The sequence below is a fragment of the Emys orbicularis genome, chromosome 4 (genome assembly GCF_028017835.1).
Source record: "Emys orbicularis isolate rEmyOrb1 chromosome 4, rEmyOrb1.hap1, whole genome shotgun sequence".
Lineage (NCBI taxonomy): Eukaryota > Metazoa > Chordata > Testudines > Emydidae > Emys > Emys orbicularis.
The window spans coordinates 127,036,582-127,055,930 of record NC_088686.1 but is presented as its reverse complement, the minus strand read 5'-3'; the positions used below and the strand labels follow the sequence as shown (position 1 = coordinate 127,055,930).

The window sequence follows — 19,349 nt, the reverse complement described above, 5'->3', positions numbered from 1 at the left end:
GCTCTTACTCCCTTGCAGAGAATGGACACATGCATCAGAGTTTGGTGGGAAGAAGTAAATCCCCAGCACTGAGGGGGAGTATGAGTATGGGGTAGCTTCATGCACCACCACCCTTCTTCGTTAGCCCATTGGGTGTCTGGAGTTCTGCGCTGGCTTTCCAAACAAGTGTGACAATAACAGAGCAGAAATGAGAAACTGCATGACAAGAAATGGCCATAGGGTGGCAGCACATCTTCAGGAACCACCTGCTCCATGTCTTGCATCTGAAGAAGTGAGGTTCTTACCCACGAAAGCTTATGCTCCCAATACTTCTGTTAGTCTTAAAGGTGCCACAGGACCCTCTGTTGCTTTTTACAGATTCAGACTAACACGGCTACCCCTCTGATACACTGCTCCATAGGTGCACACAGCCCAGAAGGCCCTGGCTCAGAGCATCTGTCTGTCTCTTTTCTCCAGCAGCAGCCAGCACCTATGGGATTGTCTACCCAGGACACTAACCAGCATTACTACACCAATATAACTCCCCATGTGGCTTTTTCTCGGTTTGATTTATGTCCCTTCCGAAGGATATTTTTAAAACTAGATTCTTTTTGCTGCTACAGGGGATGTGATTTCTGTGACAAATTCATAGAATATCAGGGTTGGAAGGGACCTCAGGAGGTCATCTAGTCCAACCCCCTGCTCAAAGCCGGACCAATCCCCAACTAAATCATCCCAGCCAGGGCTTTGTCAGGCCTGACCTTAAAAACCTCTAAGGAAGGAGATTCCACCACCTCCCTAGGTAACCCATTCCAGTGCTTCACTACCCTCCTAGTGAAAAAGTTTTTCCTAATAGCCAACCTAAACCTCCCCCACTGCAACTTGAGACCATTGCTCCTTGTTCTGTCATCTACTACCACTGGGAAAGTCTAGATCCATCCTCTTTGGAACCCCTTTCAGGTAGCTGAAAGCAGCTATCAAATCCCCCCTCATTCTTCTCTTCCACAGACTAAACAATCCTAGTTCCCTCAGCCTCTCCTCATAAGCCATGTGCTCCAGCCCCCTAATCATTTTTGTTGCCCTGCACTGGACTCTTTCCAATTTTTCCACATCCTCCTTGTAGCGTGGGGCTCAAAACTGGACACAGTACTCCAGATGAGGCCTCACCAATGCCGAAGACAGGGGAATGATCATGTCCCTCAATCTGCTGGCAATGTCCATACTTATACAGCCCCAAATGCTGTTAGCCTTCTTGGCAACAAGGGCACACTGTTGACTCATATCCAGCTTCTTGTCCACTGTAACCCCTAGGTCCTTTTCTGCAGAACTGCTGCCTAGCCACTCGGTCCCTAGTCTGTAGCAGTGCATGGGATTCTTCCGTCCTAAGTGCAGGACTCTGCACTTGTCCTTATTGAACCTCATCAGATTTCTTTTGGCACAATCCTCTAATTAGTCTAGGTCCCTCTGTATCCTATCCCTACTCTCCAGCGTATCTACCATTCCTCCCAGTTTAGTGTCATTTGCAAACTTGCTGAGGGTGCAATCCATGCCATGCTCCAGACCAGATCATTAATGAAGATATTGAACAACCGGCCCCAAGACCGACCCCTGGGGCACTCCGGCTGCCAACTAGACATGGAGCCATTGATCACTACCTTGGGCGCCAGGTGTGTATAATTTTTGGTGGTGCCCAGAACGGGTCCAAGCAGAGCTGTCCCGTTTCTATGGATGGCTCTGAAAATATAAGCCCAAACATTGGTGGAGCGAGGCCCACGTTCCTGAATATTGGTGGAGCACGGGCACCACGGACCCAGGTAACTCGCCATCTATGATCACTACCCGTTGAGCCTGATGATCTAGCCAGCTTTCTATCCACCTTAGTTCATTCATCCAGCCTATACTTCTTTAACTTGCCCGTAAGAATACTGTGGGAGACCGTATCAAAAGCTTTGCTAAAGTCAAGGAATAACACGTCCACTGCTTTCCCCTCATCCACAGACCCAGTTATCTCCTCATAGAAGGCAATTAGGTTAGTCAGGCATGACTAGCCCTTGGTGAATCCATGCTGACTGTTCCTGATCACTTTCCTCTCCTCTAAGTGCTTCAAAATTGATTCCTTGAGGACCTGCTCCATAATTTTTCCAGGGACTGAGGTGAGGCTGACTGGCCTGTAGTTCCCCGGATCCTCTTTCTTCCATTTTTTAAAGATGGGCACTACATTAGCCTTTTTCCAGTCATCTGGGACCTCACCCGATCGCCATGAGTTTTCAAAGATAATGGCCAATGGCTCCGCAATCACATCCGCCAACTCCTTTAGCACCCTTGTATGCAGCGTATCTGGCCCCATAGACTTGTGCTTGTCCAGCTTTTCTAAATAGTCCTGAACCACTTCTTTCTCCACAGAGGGCTGGTCATCTCCTGGCCATACTGTGCTGCCCAGTGCAGTAGTCTGGGAGCTGACCTTGTTTGTGAAGACAGAGGCAAAAAAAAGCATTGAGTACACTTATACCAGCAAAAGTCCCAGGGTAAAAAAATCCTAGGCTTGGGATTTTTCTCCCTTCCTCTGAGGCCTAGCCTATAGTAAAAAGGGTTTGCCAGTATAGTGCATGGGCAAACCCTCCTAGTGCAGATGCAGTCATAACAGCCAAAAAAAGGTTTTTGCTGCTATAACTTATTGCATTCAGGGAGTTAGTCAGAGCTATACCAGCAAAAGCACTGTTTTGAAGTTGGCTAGTGTTGCCAACTTTCTAATCGCACAAAACTGAATATCCCTGACCTTCCCCCGCCCCTTCGAGGCCCCACCCGCCGCTCGCTCCATCCCCCTCCCTCCGTTGCTCACTCTCCCCCACCCTCACTCACTTTCACCAGGCTGGGGCAGGGTACTGGGGTGTGGGTGAGTGAGGGCTCCGGCTGGGGGTGTGGGTTCTGGAGAGAAGCTGGAGATGAGGGGTTTGGGGTGTGGGAGAGAGCTCTGGGCTGGGGCAGAGGGTTGGGGTATAGGGTGGGGGGTGAGGACTCCAGCTGGGGGTGTGGGATTGGGGGCTTGAGGTACAGGAGAGGGCTCAGGGCTGAGGCAGGGAGTTGGGCTGTGGGGGGGTGGGGTGCAGGATTCAGGCTCCGGGAGGGAGTTTGGGTGCAGGAGGGGACTCAGGGTTGGAGTAGGTGGTTGGGGCGCGGGATGAGGTGCGGGGTCCCGGTAGCACTTACTGTGGCTCCCAGGAAGTGGCCGCCAGTGAGGCTCCACACACTCCCCTCGCATCTGCAGGTCCCCAGCCAATGGGAGCCGCGGAGCCAGCACTCAGGGCTGAGACAGCACGCGGAGCCTCCCTGACCACCCATGCGCCTAGGGTCCGTAGGAACCCGGCAGCTGCTTCCGGGGGCCGTGCAGAGCTAGGGCAGGCACGGAGCCTGCCTTAGCCCTGGGCACCCGCTGTGCCACCGACCAGACTTTTAAGGGCCCAGTCGGCAGTGCTGGGTCCCTTTTCAACCAGGCAGTCCGGTCAAAAAACGGATGCCTGGCAGCCCTAAAGTTGGGTCTCCACTACAAGGGTTGACCAGTGTAGTTATACCAGCAAATCCTTTCTAGTGTAGACTAGGCCTCAATGGAAAAGAAAAAAAAATACAGAACCTAGGGGATTGGGATAGCAGGGGGGCTGTGGGTCAGGACTGAGGGGCATGGGCAGAGCTGTGGGGACAGCTCAAGGCTGGAATAGCAGGGGGCTGTGGGGAAGGGTAGAGGGGCACTGGCAGAGCTGGCGGGGGGGCAGCCCAGGGCTGGGATAGCAGGGAGCTGTGGGTCAGCACGGAGGTGAGATGGGGAGCCCAGGGCTGGAATAGCTCAGTTCACATGCAGTACAGAACAAAATTCCTGGAATTACCTTCCCAAGGTCAGAGCATCATATTTCCACCTCACTAAACCCACTAATTGCTCCTTCTAATGAGAACAGACACGCCTGGCTCACCTGCACGCCAGGTGCAAGGGGCACAGCCTGCTGGGGAGGGGGAGGGGTGCTTTACTGTAGGTGCAGGCCTGGGAGAGACGCTAGGGCAGCTACACAGAGGGTACGTCTACACTTACCTCCGGGTCCGACGGCAGGCAATCGATGTTCTGGGATCGATTTATCGCGTCTTGTCTAGATGCGATAAATCGATCCCGGATCGATCCCGGAAGTGCTCGCCGTCGACGCCGGTACTCCAGCTCGGCGAGAGGAGTACGCGGCATCGACGGGGGAGCCTGCCTGCAGCGTCTGGACCCGCGGTAAGTTCGGACTAAGGTACTTCGAATTCAGCTACGTTATTAACGTAGCTGAATTTGCGTACCTTAGTCCGAAGTGGGGGGGGGGGGGGTAGTGTGGACCAGGCCAGAGAAATAAGCCAGGATCCTCAGGGGCTCTGCTTCATGGCACATGGCTGCTGGACAGGGCTCTGCTGCCAGCACAACCGTGATTGTGGGGGGCAGAAGGAGTGCACCTTGGGCCCATGGCACCTTCTGTGAGCCCATCAGCTCATGCTGTGAATTAGGGTTGCCAATTTTGGTTGAACGTATTCCTGGAGGTTTCATCACATGACATAATCTTTACAGATTCATCTTTAATTCCTGCAGACTCCAGGACAATCCTGGAGGGGTGGCAACCCTAGCTGTGATGTGACCCCAGGAAAGGGGGTAGGAGCTGCCTGGCAGACCAAGGGCTCCAGCAAGGCCAGCTCACCTGGCATATGCTACCCACTGTGGAGGGGAACATGGTTTATTCCAGGGGTACAAGATTGGCTGGATCTGGTAGGGTCCGAATCCCCCTCCAAGGAGAGGAGTTGGGGGAGTATGGGAGGCTGTCTCCACAGGGCCCCTGTGACTTGTCCCCCAGCACACCCCAGTGCTGCCAAGCAGTGCAGGAAATGGAATTCCCCACCCCCATAAAGCAGTGGCCCTGGGCTAGGACTGGTGGTGGATGGCCATGGGACTCCTCTGGGGAGCAGGCCTGGTGCTGGGGTGGATGGTGCTGGGGCTAGGGCATGAACAGGGCTATCAGGCACTCACTCCACCCACCACCCCCAGCCTAGACTAACCTAGCAGCTGAGCAAGCCCAAAGCCACCCCCAATCATTGTGATATGTTGCCAGGGTAGGGCATTGCCCTGGAGACAGACTAGCACAGAAAGGCCTGGGTTTACCCTGGGGGGCATTTAGGGGCTGGGTGGCATTCAGCACCAAGGTGAGACTCTGTGGGACCTGCCCTCCCATGAAACCTGTGCCAATGCTGATAAGCCTGGCTAAAGGCTCTGACTCAGGCATGCTCCCTGGACTTTGGATGCCCCTGCTGTTCCCTGGTGACTGCAAGGAAGTCAGAGATAATGGAACCAACGTGGGTGTGACAATCCTCTAGCCACCTGTGGAATCAAACCCACAACCTCTGGATCTAAAAAGCAGGAGCCTCTGCTACTTAAGTTAAAGAAGCAGCTATATGAGCAATGAGGCTGGACCAGGCTTATTAACCAATATATACAATCCAAAAACCAGCGAGAGGCAGCACCCCATCCAGAGTTAATATGGGTTTACACATCTCAAACAACTTATTGATCATTTACTTAGTGCGTGGCCCAGTCTACCCAGCTCCCACACTTTCCGTTGGGGACACAACTCCACCACCCAGCCAAGGTCCTGAGATCTGACCAAGTCTTCTGCCAGGTATGGTGGGCAGCTAAGAGGGCCAGATTCAAATATCTAGGGTTCCTCTTAACAAACACTTTGAGCCCCCACTTGGAAACATGAAGAGAAAAAAAACTAAATACCTTCCCCACGTGACCTTAACAGACATCCCTATCCCACCCACATGCAGTGATCAGGTATGAAACAAAGAGAACTGTATGAATCATAGAATATCAGGGTTGGAAGGGACCTCAGGAGGTCATCTAGTCCAACCCCCAGCTCAAAGCACGACCAATCCCCAGACAGATTTTTGCCCCAGATCCCTAAATGGCCCCCTCAAGAATCAAACTCACAACCCTGGGTTTAGCAGACCAATGCGCAAACCACTGGGGCATGAACACAGAATCCACTCTGGGAAGCACAGCACCAATAAATCAACTATTTTGTATTTCTATATCTATATATAGAGAGTGAGAGATAAAGACACTACTAAGTAAGTGACCCACTCCATGAGGTCTTTGGTCAAAGTCCTTTAGCTCAGCTCCCCACCCTTAGCACTCATTTCCCCCTTCCCCACTAAGCACACCACTCAATTTGCAGTCCATGGGTCACACAGTCTAGAGTTCAGACAGATCTGACTCCAGCCCCTAAGGAAAGGGCTACATGGTTCAGTCTTGAGGTTCCACCACTTAACCCATATCTGGTGAGTTAGTTTTGTCAATATTCCCCATAGTCTCTCCAATCCACTCTGCAACTTCTGCCAATAGCCTCCTTTGACCCAATCCTGGTCACAAAGCTCCTACAGCAACACTTCTGTAGTAAGAGGAGGCCCTAAGATATAAACCTTGGTATCAGAGGCCCGGTATGAGGCCTAAGGCCTGAACTACAGTAATGGTCAAGACTTTGCTAACATAAAGCAAAGTTAAGCTGTGAGCCAGAGGCAGGCCCTGCTCACAGAAGCTGGCAGGAAAAGGGCTGATGTTGCATAAATATATATTCACCTAGCAAAGTTAAAGTACAGAACACACTATACTGGAACATTCCACAGATAACATGGAACAGGCCGACCCATCCCAATGACAGGGGCAAAAGGGTAATATGATGGATAGAGTTGTTTTGATCGAACCAACATGTACAAGGTGAGAGGCGGCACCTTACTACATAGAGGGGTTGTACCTTGCTACGTAGAGGGATTGCACCTCAATACGTCAGGAGTTATGTGTAACTTGTTTGTACCTGTGTATAAAAATGTATCCCTGGGGTGGTGTCTTTGTCCAGCCGAGGGGGCAGTGGAAAGTCCCGCCACTGACTGAGCTGAATCCATTGCCGAGCGGCACTTTCTAGTAGTATGCCCGGTAGACTAAGTAATCTACGGGGAACTGAAATTGTGTCAGGGTCGCAATAAACCTGGCCGAGGTGCCTTCGTACCTTACTAGACTCTGTGGTTATTGGGGGTTCTCGTCGGGTTTGCTGTGTCAGCTATCTGCGCAGAGCTGGGGCAGCACACAGAGGGAACACACGCACGCAGCCGAGTGATATCAACAGGAGAAAGCAGAAGCACCACACCGGTAGTCTCTCCAATCCACTCTGCAACTTCTGCCAATAGCCTCCTTTGACCCAATCCTGGTCACAAAGCTCCTACAGCAACACTTCTTCTCAAAGCCTTCTATAGAAAGGCATCAATGGCATAAAAGATTCTAAATACAGCCTTTGCTACCTTAGATTCCCACTAAACATTGCTACAGTACCTCTCTATTGCCTGTACCCTATGCCAGTACCCAGCCCTACCAGGCTGAGCTTTGGTTAGGATGACCTCTTTCCCAGGGTATACTTTGTGCAGTTCTCTTGCCCTTTGCTCACCGAACAGAGATAATAATGTCTCATTTTACCCCTCGAGACAAACCTTCACTAAATTCTTACCAAAATGACCCAAATTATCACATAACAAAAATGCAAATGAGCTCTGGCTCATTCAGTCACTTTCCTGGGTCACCAATAGAAGGCAGTGGAAAGCTCCTCCCCCTAGGGAGCATCTGCCCATCTGGAGTCATGAAGCAGCTCTGGAAGGCTCCCACCAATTCACCCATAGATGACAGTAACAAGCTCCCTAGCATAGAACTTCAGGGCACAGGGTTTATAGCTTCCTGACTTATTACACCCTCTCTGGATTCCTCTGCCTTCCCTGGGCCTTCAGATACCACCAATCCCATCCAGCCAATTCACACCAGTGAGGATCCAGCCCCATTGATTCCAGTGGAGCTATGGCCAATTCACACCAGCTCGGGATCTGGTCCCATTCATTCCCCACACCCCTCTACATCCTTGCACCATCGGGTCTAAGAGAAGGGGGGGGGGGTGAAGAACCAAGGCCTAGGAGCTGCAGGGGACATGGACATGGAGTCTGAGGGAAGGGCAGGTGGGTCACAGAATTAATCTATTAGACTTTTGGGGCTCAGGGAGAAGCTGTGCTCTGAGAGCTCCTCCAGCTAGGCCAGAATCCCCTGTCTCAGCATGCTGTGATTATGTGTGTGTGAGAGAGAGACACATGTGCATTGTAGGGGTGGGGCAGGAGGAGTTCAAAAAAATTAAATTGTCTTTCATCTTTTGATCTTTAAAAAAAAAAATCTGGCTTTAGGGCCAGTCTCCAGCTTTCAAAGTGGCTCTGCTGATTCTTGGGGGCCTGACTCGTGATTGTGTAACTTTGGGGGTTGATGTCTTGGTGCACACGTGTGGACTGGGAGCGTACGTCACCACGGCAGGCAGGAGCTGTGATACCCAGGCCGAATAGACAGACTTGCACTAGCTCTGCTCAAGCTGATATGGCAAAAATAGCAGTGTAGAGCCCACCATGCCCTCTGGATCTCAGCTCCATTGGCTAAGCCAAGCCACCATCTGGGCCACTCCATCCACACTGCTACGTTTATGGCACTAGCTCGAGCTGAGCTAGTGTGAGTCTGCCCAAGAACATAAGAATGGCCACATCAATGGTCCATCCAGCCCCGTATCCTGTCTTCCAACAGTGCCCAATGCTTCAGAGGGAATGAACAGAACAGGGCAATTATCAAGAGATCGATCCCCTGTCATCCAGTCCCAGCATCTGGCAGTCAGAGGCTTAGGGACACCCAGAGCATGGGTTGTGTCCCCAACCATCTTGTGTAACAGCCATTGCTGGACCTCTATGAACTTATCCAATTCTTTTTTGAATTCTTTTTTTAGACTTTTAGCCTTCACAACCTCTTCTGGCAATGAGTTCCACAGGTTAACCAGGTCAACCTGGACTGGGAATCACACCTGCAGTGTAAATAGGATTTTATTTTTATTGATGAATGTTGGTAAATGTCAAGTTCACCATACACACACACACCCCGCAGAAGAACTGTTTCCTTCAATAACCAGTGAAATGTACAACAGGGCAAGGTAAGAAAACGGCTGCTTGAGAACTGATTTGAGTTGGTATATTCTGATAAATCACAAATTGTCAACCTCATGCAACAGTTACAAAGCTTTATTGTTTTGAATCTCAGCATCTACTGCCATTAAATGATTGCCTGGGCCCCTCCCCCGTTGTGTGACATACGGCCCCAGGATTTCCCACAACTGTGAAAATTTAAATCTATACAAAGCGGGGGGCAAAATGTTAAAATATCAACATCGATACTATCCCTTGAAATTATAAAAAAAAAAAAAAAAAAAAAAATCTGCCATGCCTGAGTCCAGATAGCATGTGCATGTGTGTCACTATTTACTCTCTCCTGTGCCAACCTGTCCCCTTGGCCTTAGTCACATTCCTGGCCACACCTGCCCCCGCTCTCCCCACCCCACGGGAAGCCACACGCAGGGCTCTCTCTCCCCCCCCTCCGGCTCCCGGCCGCACCCTCCGGCTCCCGGCCGCACCCTCCGGCCAGAGCTGGGTGTAGGGCAGAAGTCAGTGTCGCCTGCAGTCTCAGAGCCAAGAGTAGCTCAGAGGGGGGTGGACTCTTGGGGAGGAGGAGGCCTGGAGAGCAGAGGTCACCGACTCACCATACAGAGGGCAGGCTCAGGCGTGATCCGAGGGGGAAAAGGATCCTGCCCCGTCCAGGTCTCAGGCTCTGGGATGGTGCCCACTGGCAGGTGGTGGTTCAGGGCAGCTGAGTAACAGAGACAGGCAGAGCCCCCCCCCCCCCCCCCCCCAGATGGGCTGTTAGGCATAGGGCGCTGGAGATGCAGCGAGGAGACAGGGCACAGAGCCGGACAGCAGGGGGCACGGAGACGGGGCCCACCGAGATCAAAGCTGTGATCGTGGGGGACGGGGGCTGTGGAAAGACCTCCCTGCTCATGGTCTTCGCCAAGGGGGATTTCCCCAGGGTAAGAACTCCCCCTCTCCCCAAACTGCTCCCCCATTGGACCCTGTTTCTGCCTGAGAGAGATACCCTTCCTCTCACACTGCTCCACCTAGGGGACCCTGCCCCAGAGAGACCCCTCTCCCCTCACACTGGGTCCCCATAGGACCCTGTCCCTACCACAGAGAGGCCTCCCCCCCCCATCCTCTCACTGCTTCTCCATGGGACCCTATCCCTGCCCCAGAGAGACCGCCCCCCCTCACACTGCTTCTCCTTGGGATCCTGCCCTAGACCCCCCTCCCCTCACACACTTTCTCCCCCCCCCCCCCCCACGGGATCCAAACCGTGTCCCAGTCCAGACATGCACCGCTTCCCCTGGGAGACCCCAACCCAGAGAGAACCCCCTCACACGGCTTCCCAACCAGCCATGCTTGGCCCACCTGCTCTATCTCCAAGATAACCTCTTCCCTCACTGGGTCAAACCCCTGGTCCATAGAGCAGCCCCTCCTTGACACAAGCTCCCTGCCCCATTCTCCCCTGCCAGGTGCTCTGAGTAAGCCCTCTATGGAGTTAGCAGAGCAGGAACCTCTGGGGGCGGAGGGAAACTCCCCCCTTCTTCCCCCCCCCCCCCCCCCCCCCAATCAGCAGACTGCAGGAGCCCAGCTGGCCAAGGGAAGTGAAAGCAATTGCTCTGGGGAGAGTCCTGGCCTCGTGACAACATTCTCCCTGCCCAGGGAACCTGCTCTGCTAAGGCCGCCAGCAAACACCCTCCCCAAGGAGCAAGCAGGAGCTCACCCAGACAGGATTGTCCTGGCAGCCGGCAGTGGCTGGAGAGATCCCAGCTTGTCCGGGTCACCTCCAGCAGTGAACCGGGGCATTTCCAGACTTCCCAGCTACATGCTGAGCTGCTGTAAAGCATTGGCTGCACACACAAGTTGTAGCTGTGCCGCTTTGGCTGTACTGGTATAGATCATGCTGTATAACCCCCTAGTGGTGACAGTTACACTCAAACTTCATTGCACTGCAACCCCCTTCTGACAACAAAAATTACTACAACATGACCCCAGGAGGGGGGAAATGAAGCCTGAGCCCACCCGAGTCCCACCACCCTGGAGGGGGGGGCGCACAGCAAGTTTAACACCAACGCTGGTGGCCCCATTAAAACAGGGTCCTGACCCACAGTTTGAGAACTGCTGCACTAGTATAAACTCAATAACCCCTTGGGGAAATGACCCCAAATTTTGCTCACTAACTGTACCCACTCCTCCATGAGGTACACAAAATGTCAAAGCAACCCAAGTAACGGGGAGGATTTTCTAGCATTTAGAAGAGTTGAGCTTTAAACAGAAAGTTGGTCTAGTCTAGACCTTAACTAGCCCAGGCTGTTTGCTGTAGCATGTGTATACCAATATGGCCATCAGACCTATCGCAGTGGTTTCATAAATGGAGCCCAGTCAGAAGGACACAGAGCTACTTCAGGTTTCTTGGGCTGGTGAAAAAAAAAAATCAAAGGTTCTCTTAATCTTTCAGGGCAAATCCTATGGAATTTAGTGGGGCGGGAAACAGGGGGGCTCTGTAGGAATTCCTCTACAAACCTACTATAGAAAGCAATGGAGAATGAAACATTTTCTAAAGGCTTTTGTGACTGGTTTTATAGAATTCTCTAGCAGGGGTATGATGCCCTATTCAATGCTATAGGGTGATTCAAAAAAGACCATATGAAAGGTTGTTGTAGCTGTATTGGTCCAAGGGTATTAAAGAAACAAGGTGGGTGAAGGAATATCTTTTAAAGAGACAAGCTTCCGAGCTCACACAGAGCTCTTCTTTGGAGCATGCTTTGGGGCACTCTATATTGGCGCCTCTTCCACCTGAAGAACTGCCCGCATCTCCCCACTAGCACCTTGGTGCTTGCTCTCAGGCTGCGCCTCTTGCATGGTGGAGAGGCAGCTTGGAAGAATACACAAAGCCAACACGTTCTTCTCCTTCAAACCCACCTCTGCTGCATGGCCTGCAAATGACACCAACCACCAAGCAACTGGGGATCTATGGTCACTGTGGGTTCCACTCACCATGGCCATCTCACTGTGTTTGTGGCAGCCACCCATCCTCTCTGACTTCACGCTTGGCATGTAAACCTTTTGGGGCCAGAACCACCTCCTTGTTATACATGTACAGGGCTGAGCACAATGGGGTAGTGTCTCTGATAAGCAAATAGATCTGGGAAACAATTTTTCAGTGAATACTAAATTTGCCCACAAAATGCATATTTTAGAGCACCGAAAATATTCACCAACTTGGGTCACATTCAGTGAATAGTTTCAGATCCCCTCCAAAAAATTGGGGGCAAAAAGGTTTTTTAATAAAAGGGAAAATGTTGCATTTCACCATTTCAAAATTAAACATTTCAACTTTTCATTTCAAAACAGTGTTTCATTTAGAAATATAGACAGGTTTTTTTAAATGAAAAAGGGTGAAACACACCCCAATACAATCCATCATGAAACAAAACACTGGGAGGGAAATGTCCCAGCTCCAATGAAACATTCCATTTGATCCAAGATGAATTTTATTTCAGGGGTTTGGTTTCTGGGGTTTTGGGGGAGGAGGGTTGGGGTTGTGGGTGGTTGTGTTTGTTTTGGGTTTGTGTTTCAATGAGAAAAGCCCCCCAAAAAATCCATTTTGGTTCAAACTGATTTTTTTTTCCTTTCAGTTCAGCCCCTGAACTGAAAAATCAATATTGGTTCATCTCTACATGTAAATAAAACAATTATTAAAAAAACCCAGGGAGACACAGCACAAGCACCCTGGCCCCTAGCACATTGGGGGGGGGGACCACACATTATTGCAGTGAATGGACAGTGGTTAGGGGCCATCCTTGGGACCTCCATTCAAGTCCCTACCCTTCCAAAGAGCTTCCTATGTGACCTTGCTCCACTCAGTGCCTCAGTTTCCAATCTCTACAGCAGTATTACTTCCTTACCTCACAAGGGTGTTGTGAGGATAAATACATTAGATTGTGAGGCACTCAATTATTACAGCAATGGAGGTCATGTGAGTACTTGAGATAGACTGATAGAGAAGCATCTAAGGAGGAATGAACACTAGGTCCCCATGGGCCAACCTGCTGAGCAGTAGTGATGGCTGGCTGTCTTTCTTTTCAGCACAGTGACTCTCCCCTCCTTTCTCCTCCCAGGTCTATGTCCCCACCGTGTTTGAGAAGTACTCTGCCTCCTTCCAGATTGGTGGCAAGCCGGTGCAAATCAATCTGTGGGACACAGCAGGTACAGTAACTCCTCACTTAACGTTGTAGTTATGTTCCTGAAAAATGCAACTTTAAGCAAATCGATGCTAAGTGAATTCAATTTCCTCATAAGATTTAATGTAAATGAGGGGGTTAGGTTCCAGGGAAGTTTTTCTCACCAGACAAAAAGACATTTTTATATATTACACATGCACACACACACACAAATATACACAGTATAAGTTTTAAACAAACAATTTAATACTGGTACACAGCGATGATGATTGTGAAGCTGGGTTGAGGTGGTGAAGTCAGAAGGTGGGATATTTCGCAGGGAATGCCTTACTGCTCAATGATGAACTAGCATTTGGCTGAGCCCTCAAGGGTTAACTCGTTAATGTAGCCTCACTCTACAAGGCAGCAGGCATGGAGGGAGGGGAGAGAGCATAGCAGACAGACACACCGTGTGTGTGAGAGCGAGAGATGCACATTTCCCCTTTAAGTAGCTGACCCCAGTCTTAAGTACACTGCCTTGTTAATTAGATCAGCTTGCTGAGACCACAGCTGCTGCTTGGAAGCTCCCTCTGTCCTGAACCCTGTTGTGTGTACCCCCTGCTCTATGGAAATGAGGTAAGCAGGGTGCAGGAGCAGGGGGGAGTGGGACACCCTGACATTAGCCCCACTCCCCACATACAGCAAGCAGGAGTCTCTGGGAGCAGCTCCAAGGCAGAGGGCAGGAGCAGCACGTGGCAGTGGGGGGAGGGACAGCTGCAATTGCTAGCACAGGGAACTTAGGGGAGCGGGGAGCTGCCAGTCCACCCTGGTTACAAGCCTCCCACCAGCTAGCTGCAATGGGCTGCTCTTCCTGCAAGCAGTGGACAAAGCAGGCGGCTGCCAAACGACTTAGAAGGGAGCATTGCACAACTTTAAATGAGCATGTTCCCTAATTGATCAGCAACTAACAATGAAACAAGGTTAACCGGGAGGACTTTAAGTGAGGAGTTACTGTATGTACAGGGAGAGGATGGGGTGTATGATCCTTCTACTCCCAATGTGAACAGTAGAGGGAGCCAACATCCTGAGAGAAAAATTAACCAGTCTATTTGAGTCTAGGAATGGACACTTGTGTGTGTGAGAATGGTTCTCAACCAGGGGTACACAGAAGTCTTCCAGGGGGTACATCAACTCATCTAGATATTTGCCTCATTTTACAACAGGCTACATAAAAAGCACTCTCTCAAGATAGTTCTCTTAAAACAACCATTCAATGTGCAGCGGCAGTCAAAAAAGCAAACAATGTTGGGAATCATTAAGAAAGGGATAGATAATAAGACAGAAAATATCATATTGCCTCTATATAAATCCTTGGTACACCCACAACTTGAATACTGCATGCAGATGTGGTTGCCCCATCTCAAAAAGTTATATTGGAATTGGAAAAAGTTCAGAAAAGGGCAACAACAATGATTAGGGGTATGGAACAGCTACCGTATGAGGAGAGATTAATAATACTGGGAAAAGAGACAACTAAGGGGGGGGATGAGATAGAGGTCTATAAAATCATGACTGGTGTTGAGAAAGTAAATAAGGAAGTCCTGGGCCTTCTCATAGCACAAGAACTAGGGGTCACCAAATGAAATTAATAGGCAGCAGGTTTAAAACAACAAAAGGAGGTATTTCTTCACACAATGCACAATCATCCTGTGGAACTCTTTGCCAGAAGATGTTGTGAAGGCCAAGACTATAACAGGGTTCAAAAAGAACTAGATAAATTCATGGAGGATAGATCCATCAATAGCTATTAGCCAGGATGGGCTGGGATGGTGTCCCTAGCCTCTGTTTGCCAGAAGCTAGGAATGAGTGACAGGGAATGAATCAGTTGAGGATTACCTGTTCTATTCATTCCCTCTGGGGCACCTGGCCTTGGCCACTGTCAGAAGACAGGATACTGGGCTAGATGGACCTTTGGTCTGACCCAGTGTGGCCATTATGTTCACTAGCAAAGTCAGTACAAACTAAAATTTTATACAATGACTTCTTTATACTGCTCTGTATACTATACACTGATATGCAAGTACAATAGTTGTATTCCAATTGATTTATTTTATCATATGGTAAAAATGAGAAAGTAAGCAATTTTCCACTAAGTGTGTGCTGTGACACTTTTGTATGTTTATGTCTGATTTTGTAAGCACATAATTTTAAGTGAGGTGAAACTTGGGGTAGGGCAAGACTAATCAGACTCCTAAAAGGGGTGCAGTAGTCAGGAACGGTTGAGAGTCAAAGGGGCAAGGCTTGGATCTAAGATTGCTATGCAAATCATACTTGGATCTAAGATTGTATACACTATGCATGTGTGTTGGGGTGTGGTGTATTATGCAAATCAATAGGTGGCTCTTATTAGCATATACATTTTCTTAAAACATTTTCCTGCAAACAGGCCCCTTTCCCCACAGGCCCACCTCAGCAGCATGGGATCAAAGTTCTTTCTGGGTTCTGCTGTTGGCATCCTGAGCTCTGTCCCCTACCCTGAGGGTCAAGTGATACAGCCCAGGATTGCTGGCCCCCCATCCTTTCCAACAGCAGGAGCCAGGCCTCAGAAATTCACAAGATCAGCTTCAAAAATCATGAGATCTGTAATAAACTGGGAGCTCTTTTCTTTCTGGTTTTTGAGCCATTAACTTGTCAGACATTCCTTCACTCCATAAGGGCTACAACCTTCCTCTTTATTTAAATTTAGAGGAGAGTCACCCCTAATCAAATGACTCCAGGAGCTGGAGCTTTTGGAGAAATACCAGCTGTCATGATAAAAATCATGAGACTCATCACACCTACATTTCAAAAGCAGGGCTATCGTTCAGATAATGGGTGTGTGGAGTGATGGGGATTCTGGGCATGGGTGAATGGGGGGGGTGGAAGGCTATCTTAGATACTTATCTGGCTCCTATCTCCATAGTATCTGACCTCCTCGCAATCTTTAGTGAATTTATCCTCGCAACGCCCCTGTGAGGTAGGGCACTGCTATAATCCCCATTGTACAGATGGGGAAACTGAGGCATGGCGCAGCTAACAGACTCACCCCAGGTTGCACAGGAAGTCTGTGGCAGAGCAGGGATTTGAACCCAGACCAGCCAGAACAATGCCAGGCAGGCCAAGGAGAAAAGAGCCAAGAGGGGATTCCCCTGGGACTTAGAAGGAGCTATGGATCACCACTTCTCAAATCTCTGCCAGCTATTGGGGGGGGGGGCTCTCTGCAGGGCAGGGCTGGGGCCTATTTGGAGTGGCAGAGAGTGTAAGTTTGTGTGAGTTCATGCGTGTGCTAGCGTGTACGTGTGTACACATGTACATGCATCTGTGCATATGTGAGTGTGCATGCGCATATGTATCAGCATGTGTTAGTGTGTGTCAGTATACAGGTGTATGTGTGAGTGCACCAGTGGGTGGCTGAATACACACCCATGGTTAGCTGTTCCTGAGGGCTAGATCCCCTCTCACATACAGAGGATGGGCAGGGAGGGTTGGGGACCCTGCACTTGAAGGGGAGGAGTACTTAGTAACCTCCATCTCCTCCTCACAGGGCAGGAAGATTACGACAGGCTCCGTCCCCTCTCCTACACAGGAGCCCATGTGATTCTCATGTGCTTCGATGTCACCTGTCCCAACAGCTTCAACAACATTCTCACAAAGGTAACAAAGCTGTCTGTAGATCAAAGGGGAGAGGCTGGGACTGGAGTAGCTGGAAGCTCCCCACACAGCCAGCGCTGCTGCCCTGCTCCCTGCAGCACCCCCTGCTGAGAGAGGCAAGGACTAGAGTAGCTGGGAACTTCCCCCCGACCCCACAGCCAGCACTCCCACCCCTCTCTCTGCAGTGCCCCCAGCTGGGAGAGGCTGGGACTCGAGTAGCCAGGAGCTCCCCCACAGCCAACCCCCAATTTCTGAGTATTCATGGCCTGCCATACAATTTCCATACCCAGATGTGGCCCTTGGGCCAAAAAGTTTGCCCACCCCTGCTCTAGCTCTGTTCTGCTGGCCTCTATTGTGTTCCTTAGGGGTACATCCCATTCTCCAATTTATGGAGGATGAACATGGGGCTCAGACCCTCCCCCAAAGCCTCTGAGGACATGCGGGGTCTCCCACCCCAGTGCTCAGCCCCCCGTCGCCATCTCTTTCCCTGCACAGTGGTACCCGGAGGTGAATCACTTCTGCAAGGGTGTCCCCATCGTGCTGGTGGGCTGCAAGACTGACCTGAGGAAGGACAAGGTCCTTCTGAGGCGGCTCCACAAGGACCAGCTGGAGCCCATCACCTACCACAAGGTGACAGCCCCCTTCTTCCCTCCCCCCCCCCCACACCCCCAAGCCTACTTGGCCAGCACATGCCATCCTGAATCCTCAGGAAGGAAAAATAGTCCCTCCCAGAGATAACGGGCCAGGGGTCAGCCAAGCTCCTGCTGGGATGAGGTTGTGGCAAGGCAGCGATTACGTCAGCCAAAGTAGGGCATGTCCTGGGCGCTGCCAGAGACATGGGGAAGCCCAGGGATGGTGGTAGGGGAGGTGATGCCCAATGGGAATGGATCCTGGAGGTCCCAGGCTGTACAATGGGCATGACATGCCTTCAGCAGGGACCCCACCCTCTGCAGGTCTCACACCACTCCCCTGTTGCAGGCAGAGGCCATGGCCCGGGAGGTGCACGCTGTCACCTACCTCGAGTGCTCGGCCAAGTACCAGGAGAACATCACCGACATCTTCACAGAGGCCTCCAGTGCCGCCTTGAGCGCCATGCAGAAGAGCCAGCGCAAACGGAAACCCAAGAGGAGCTGCCTGCTCTCCTAGCCAGCTCCACACGCCTCCTGGGGATGCCCCAGTGCCCTGCACCCATCCCAGGGCCAGCACCGCCCTCCAGCATCTCCATGGGCATCGGCTCCCACACAGCCGGGACTGATGGTAGATCTTGCCCTCCTTGCAGCAGGCATCACCAGGGGGTGAATAATGCCACAGGAAGGGCAAGTGCCTCCCCACATAGTCTGACATGGAATAAGACCAGAGTAGAGAAGGAGCCATGTTCCAGCTCACAGGATTCACTCCCTCAGCTCTGTAACAGAACACGAGTACATGTCAAATAGCCCTAACTCCTCCCAGCTTCACCTGGCTCCATCTGGCAGCTACCAGCCCACACAGCTCCTAATAGCACAGCTCGGCTCAGCACTGCTCCCACCACCACAACCAGGCTTGGCTTGGCATGGCTCCCGCACAACTCTCACCATTGTGATCCACAGGGGCCCCCATCCATGTCCAGTGACCAATTCCCTGAATCCATCGACAAGACTCCACAGCCACAAGTCTCTGCAGGGCATAAGCCCAAGGAGGGACTGTGGTGTCGTCTTTGTTGTGTGTTTGTACAGCACCTCGCAAAGTGAGGTCCTGGCCCATGGCTGGGGCTCCTGCGATAATACACATAATAAATACTAACTGGAAGTAACAGATAAGGCTGAGCAAAGGGCTGAGGGTGAGGCTCCCTCTCCCATCAGGGAGATCTGAGTAAGGGAATGCCCATCAAAGACCCCTTGGTGTGAGAGATGAGAAGGACCAACTAGACCACCCAGCTTATCGCCACAAAGCCAGGGCAGGATTGATCTCCCAACAGGACATTTCCTATGGGCTTGACCAGTCATGTTAAATGCCATTGGGGCTCCCATCACTTCCCCCAGAGGCAGATCCTATGGCCTAAGCCATCTCACCTCCCAGAATATCTCCTCGCTCCCCTTGTCCCTCACTCAGGTTCTATCCTATGACTCTAGTTATTCCCCTGTCTGTCAAACTAAGCTCCTCCTTCCTGGGGGGGTTTAACCCATCAGAGATCCTGTGTCACCACCACCCTTCATTGCTGCATCCCTAAATCAGCTGGATCCACCTAAATCAGTCACCTGAGCTCTTCTCTGAGCAGCTACCAGTATGCTGATCTCACTCTGGTGGTGTGGTACCCAGAGCTCAGCACAACAGGGCAGAACCCCAACTGGAGTAAATTGGCATCACTCCATTGACTCCAATAGGGCTGCACCCATTTACACCAGCCGGGGATCTGGCCCAGACACCAATGGAGTAATGCCAAATTTACACTAGCTGGGGATTTAGCCCCCTTGCAGCTCCAGCTGATTTGGACCAGCTGGGGAT

The 19,349-nt window shown here is 51.0% G+C and overlaps 1 protein-coding gene across 1 annotated transcript; it reads left to right on the top strand.

Moving 5' to 3' along the window:
- Nucleotides 1–9,821: 9,821 nt before the first annotated feature.
- On the top strand, nt 9,822–18,011 carry RHOD (ras homolog family member D). The gene is made up of 5 exons (XM_065403044.1): nt 9,822–9,965; nt 13,134–13,221; nt 16,759–16,868; nt 17,361–17,495; nt 17,844–18,011. The coding sequence occupies exons 1-5, from the start codon at nt 9,822–9,824 to the stop codon at nt 18,009–18,011; spliced, it is 645 nt and encodes a 214-aa protein (XP_065259116.1).
- Nucleotides 18,012–19,349: the final 1,338 nt, after the last annotated feature.

Bases quoted from the DNA above. Each gene is read 5' to 3' on its own strand.
- RHOD (XM_065403044.1), top strand. From the start codon at position 9,822: ATGCAGCGAGGAGACAGGGCACAGAGCCGGACAGCAGGGGGCACGGAG. The intron at 16,869-17,360 runs GTAACAAAGCTG...TTCCCTGCACAG, and splicing joins TCAACAACATTCTCACAAAG to TGGTACCCGGAGGTGAATCA. The intron at 17,496-17,843 runs GTGACAGCCCCC...CCCCTGTTGCAG, and splicing joins AGCCCATCACCTACCACAAG to GCAGAGGCCATGGCCCGGGA.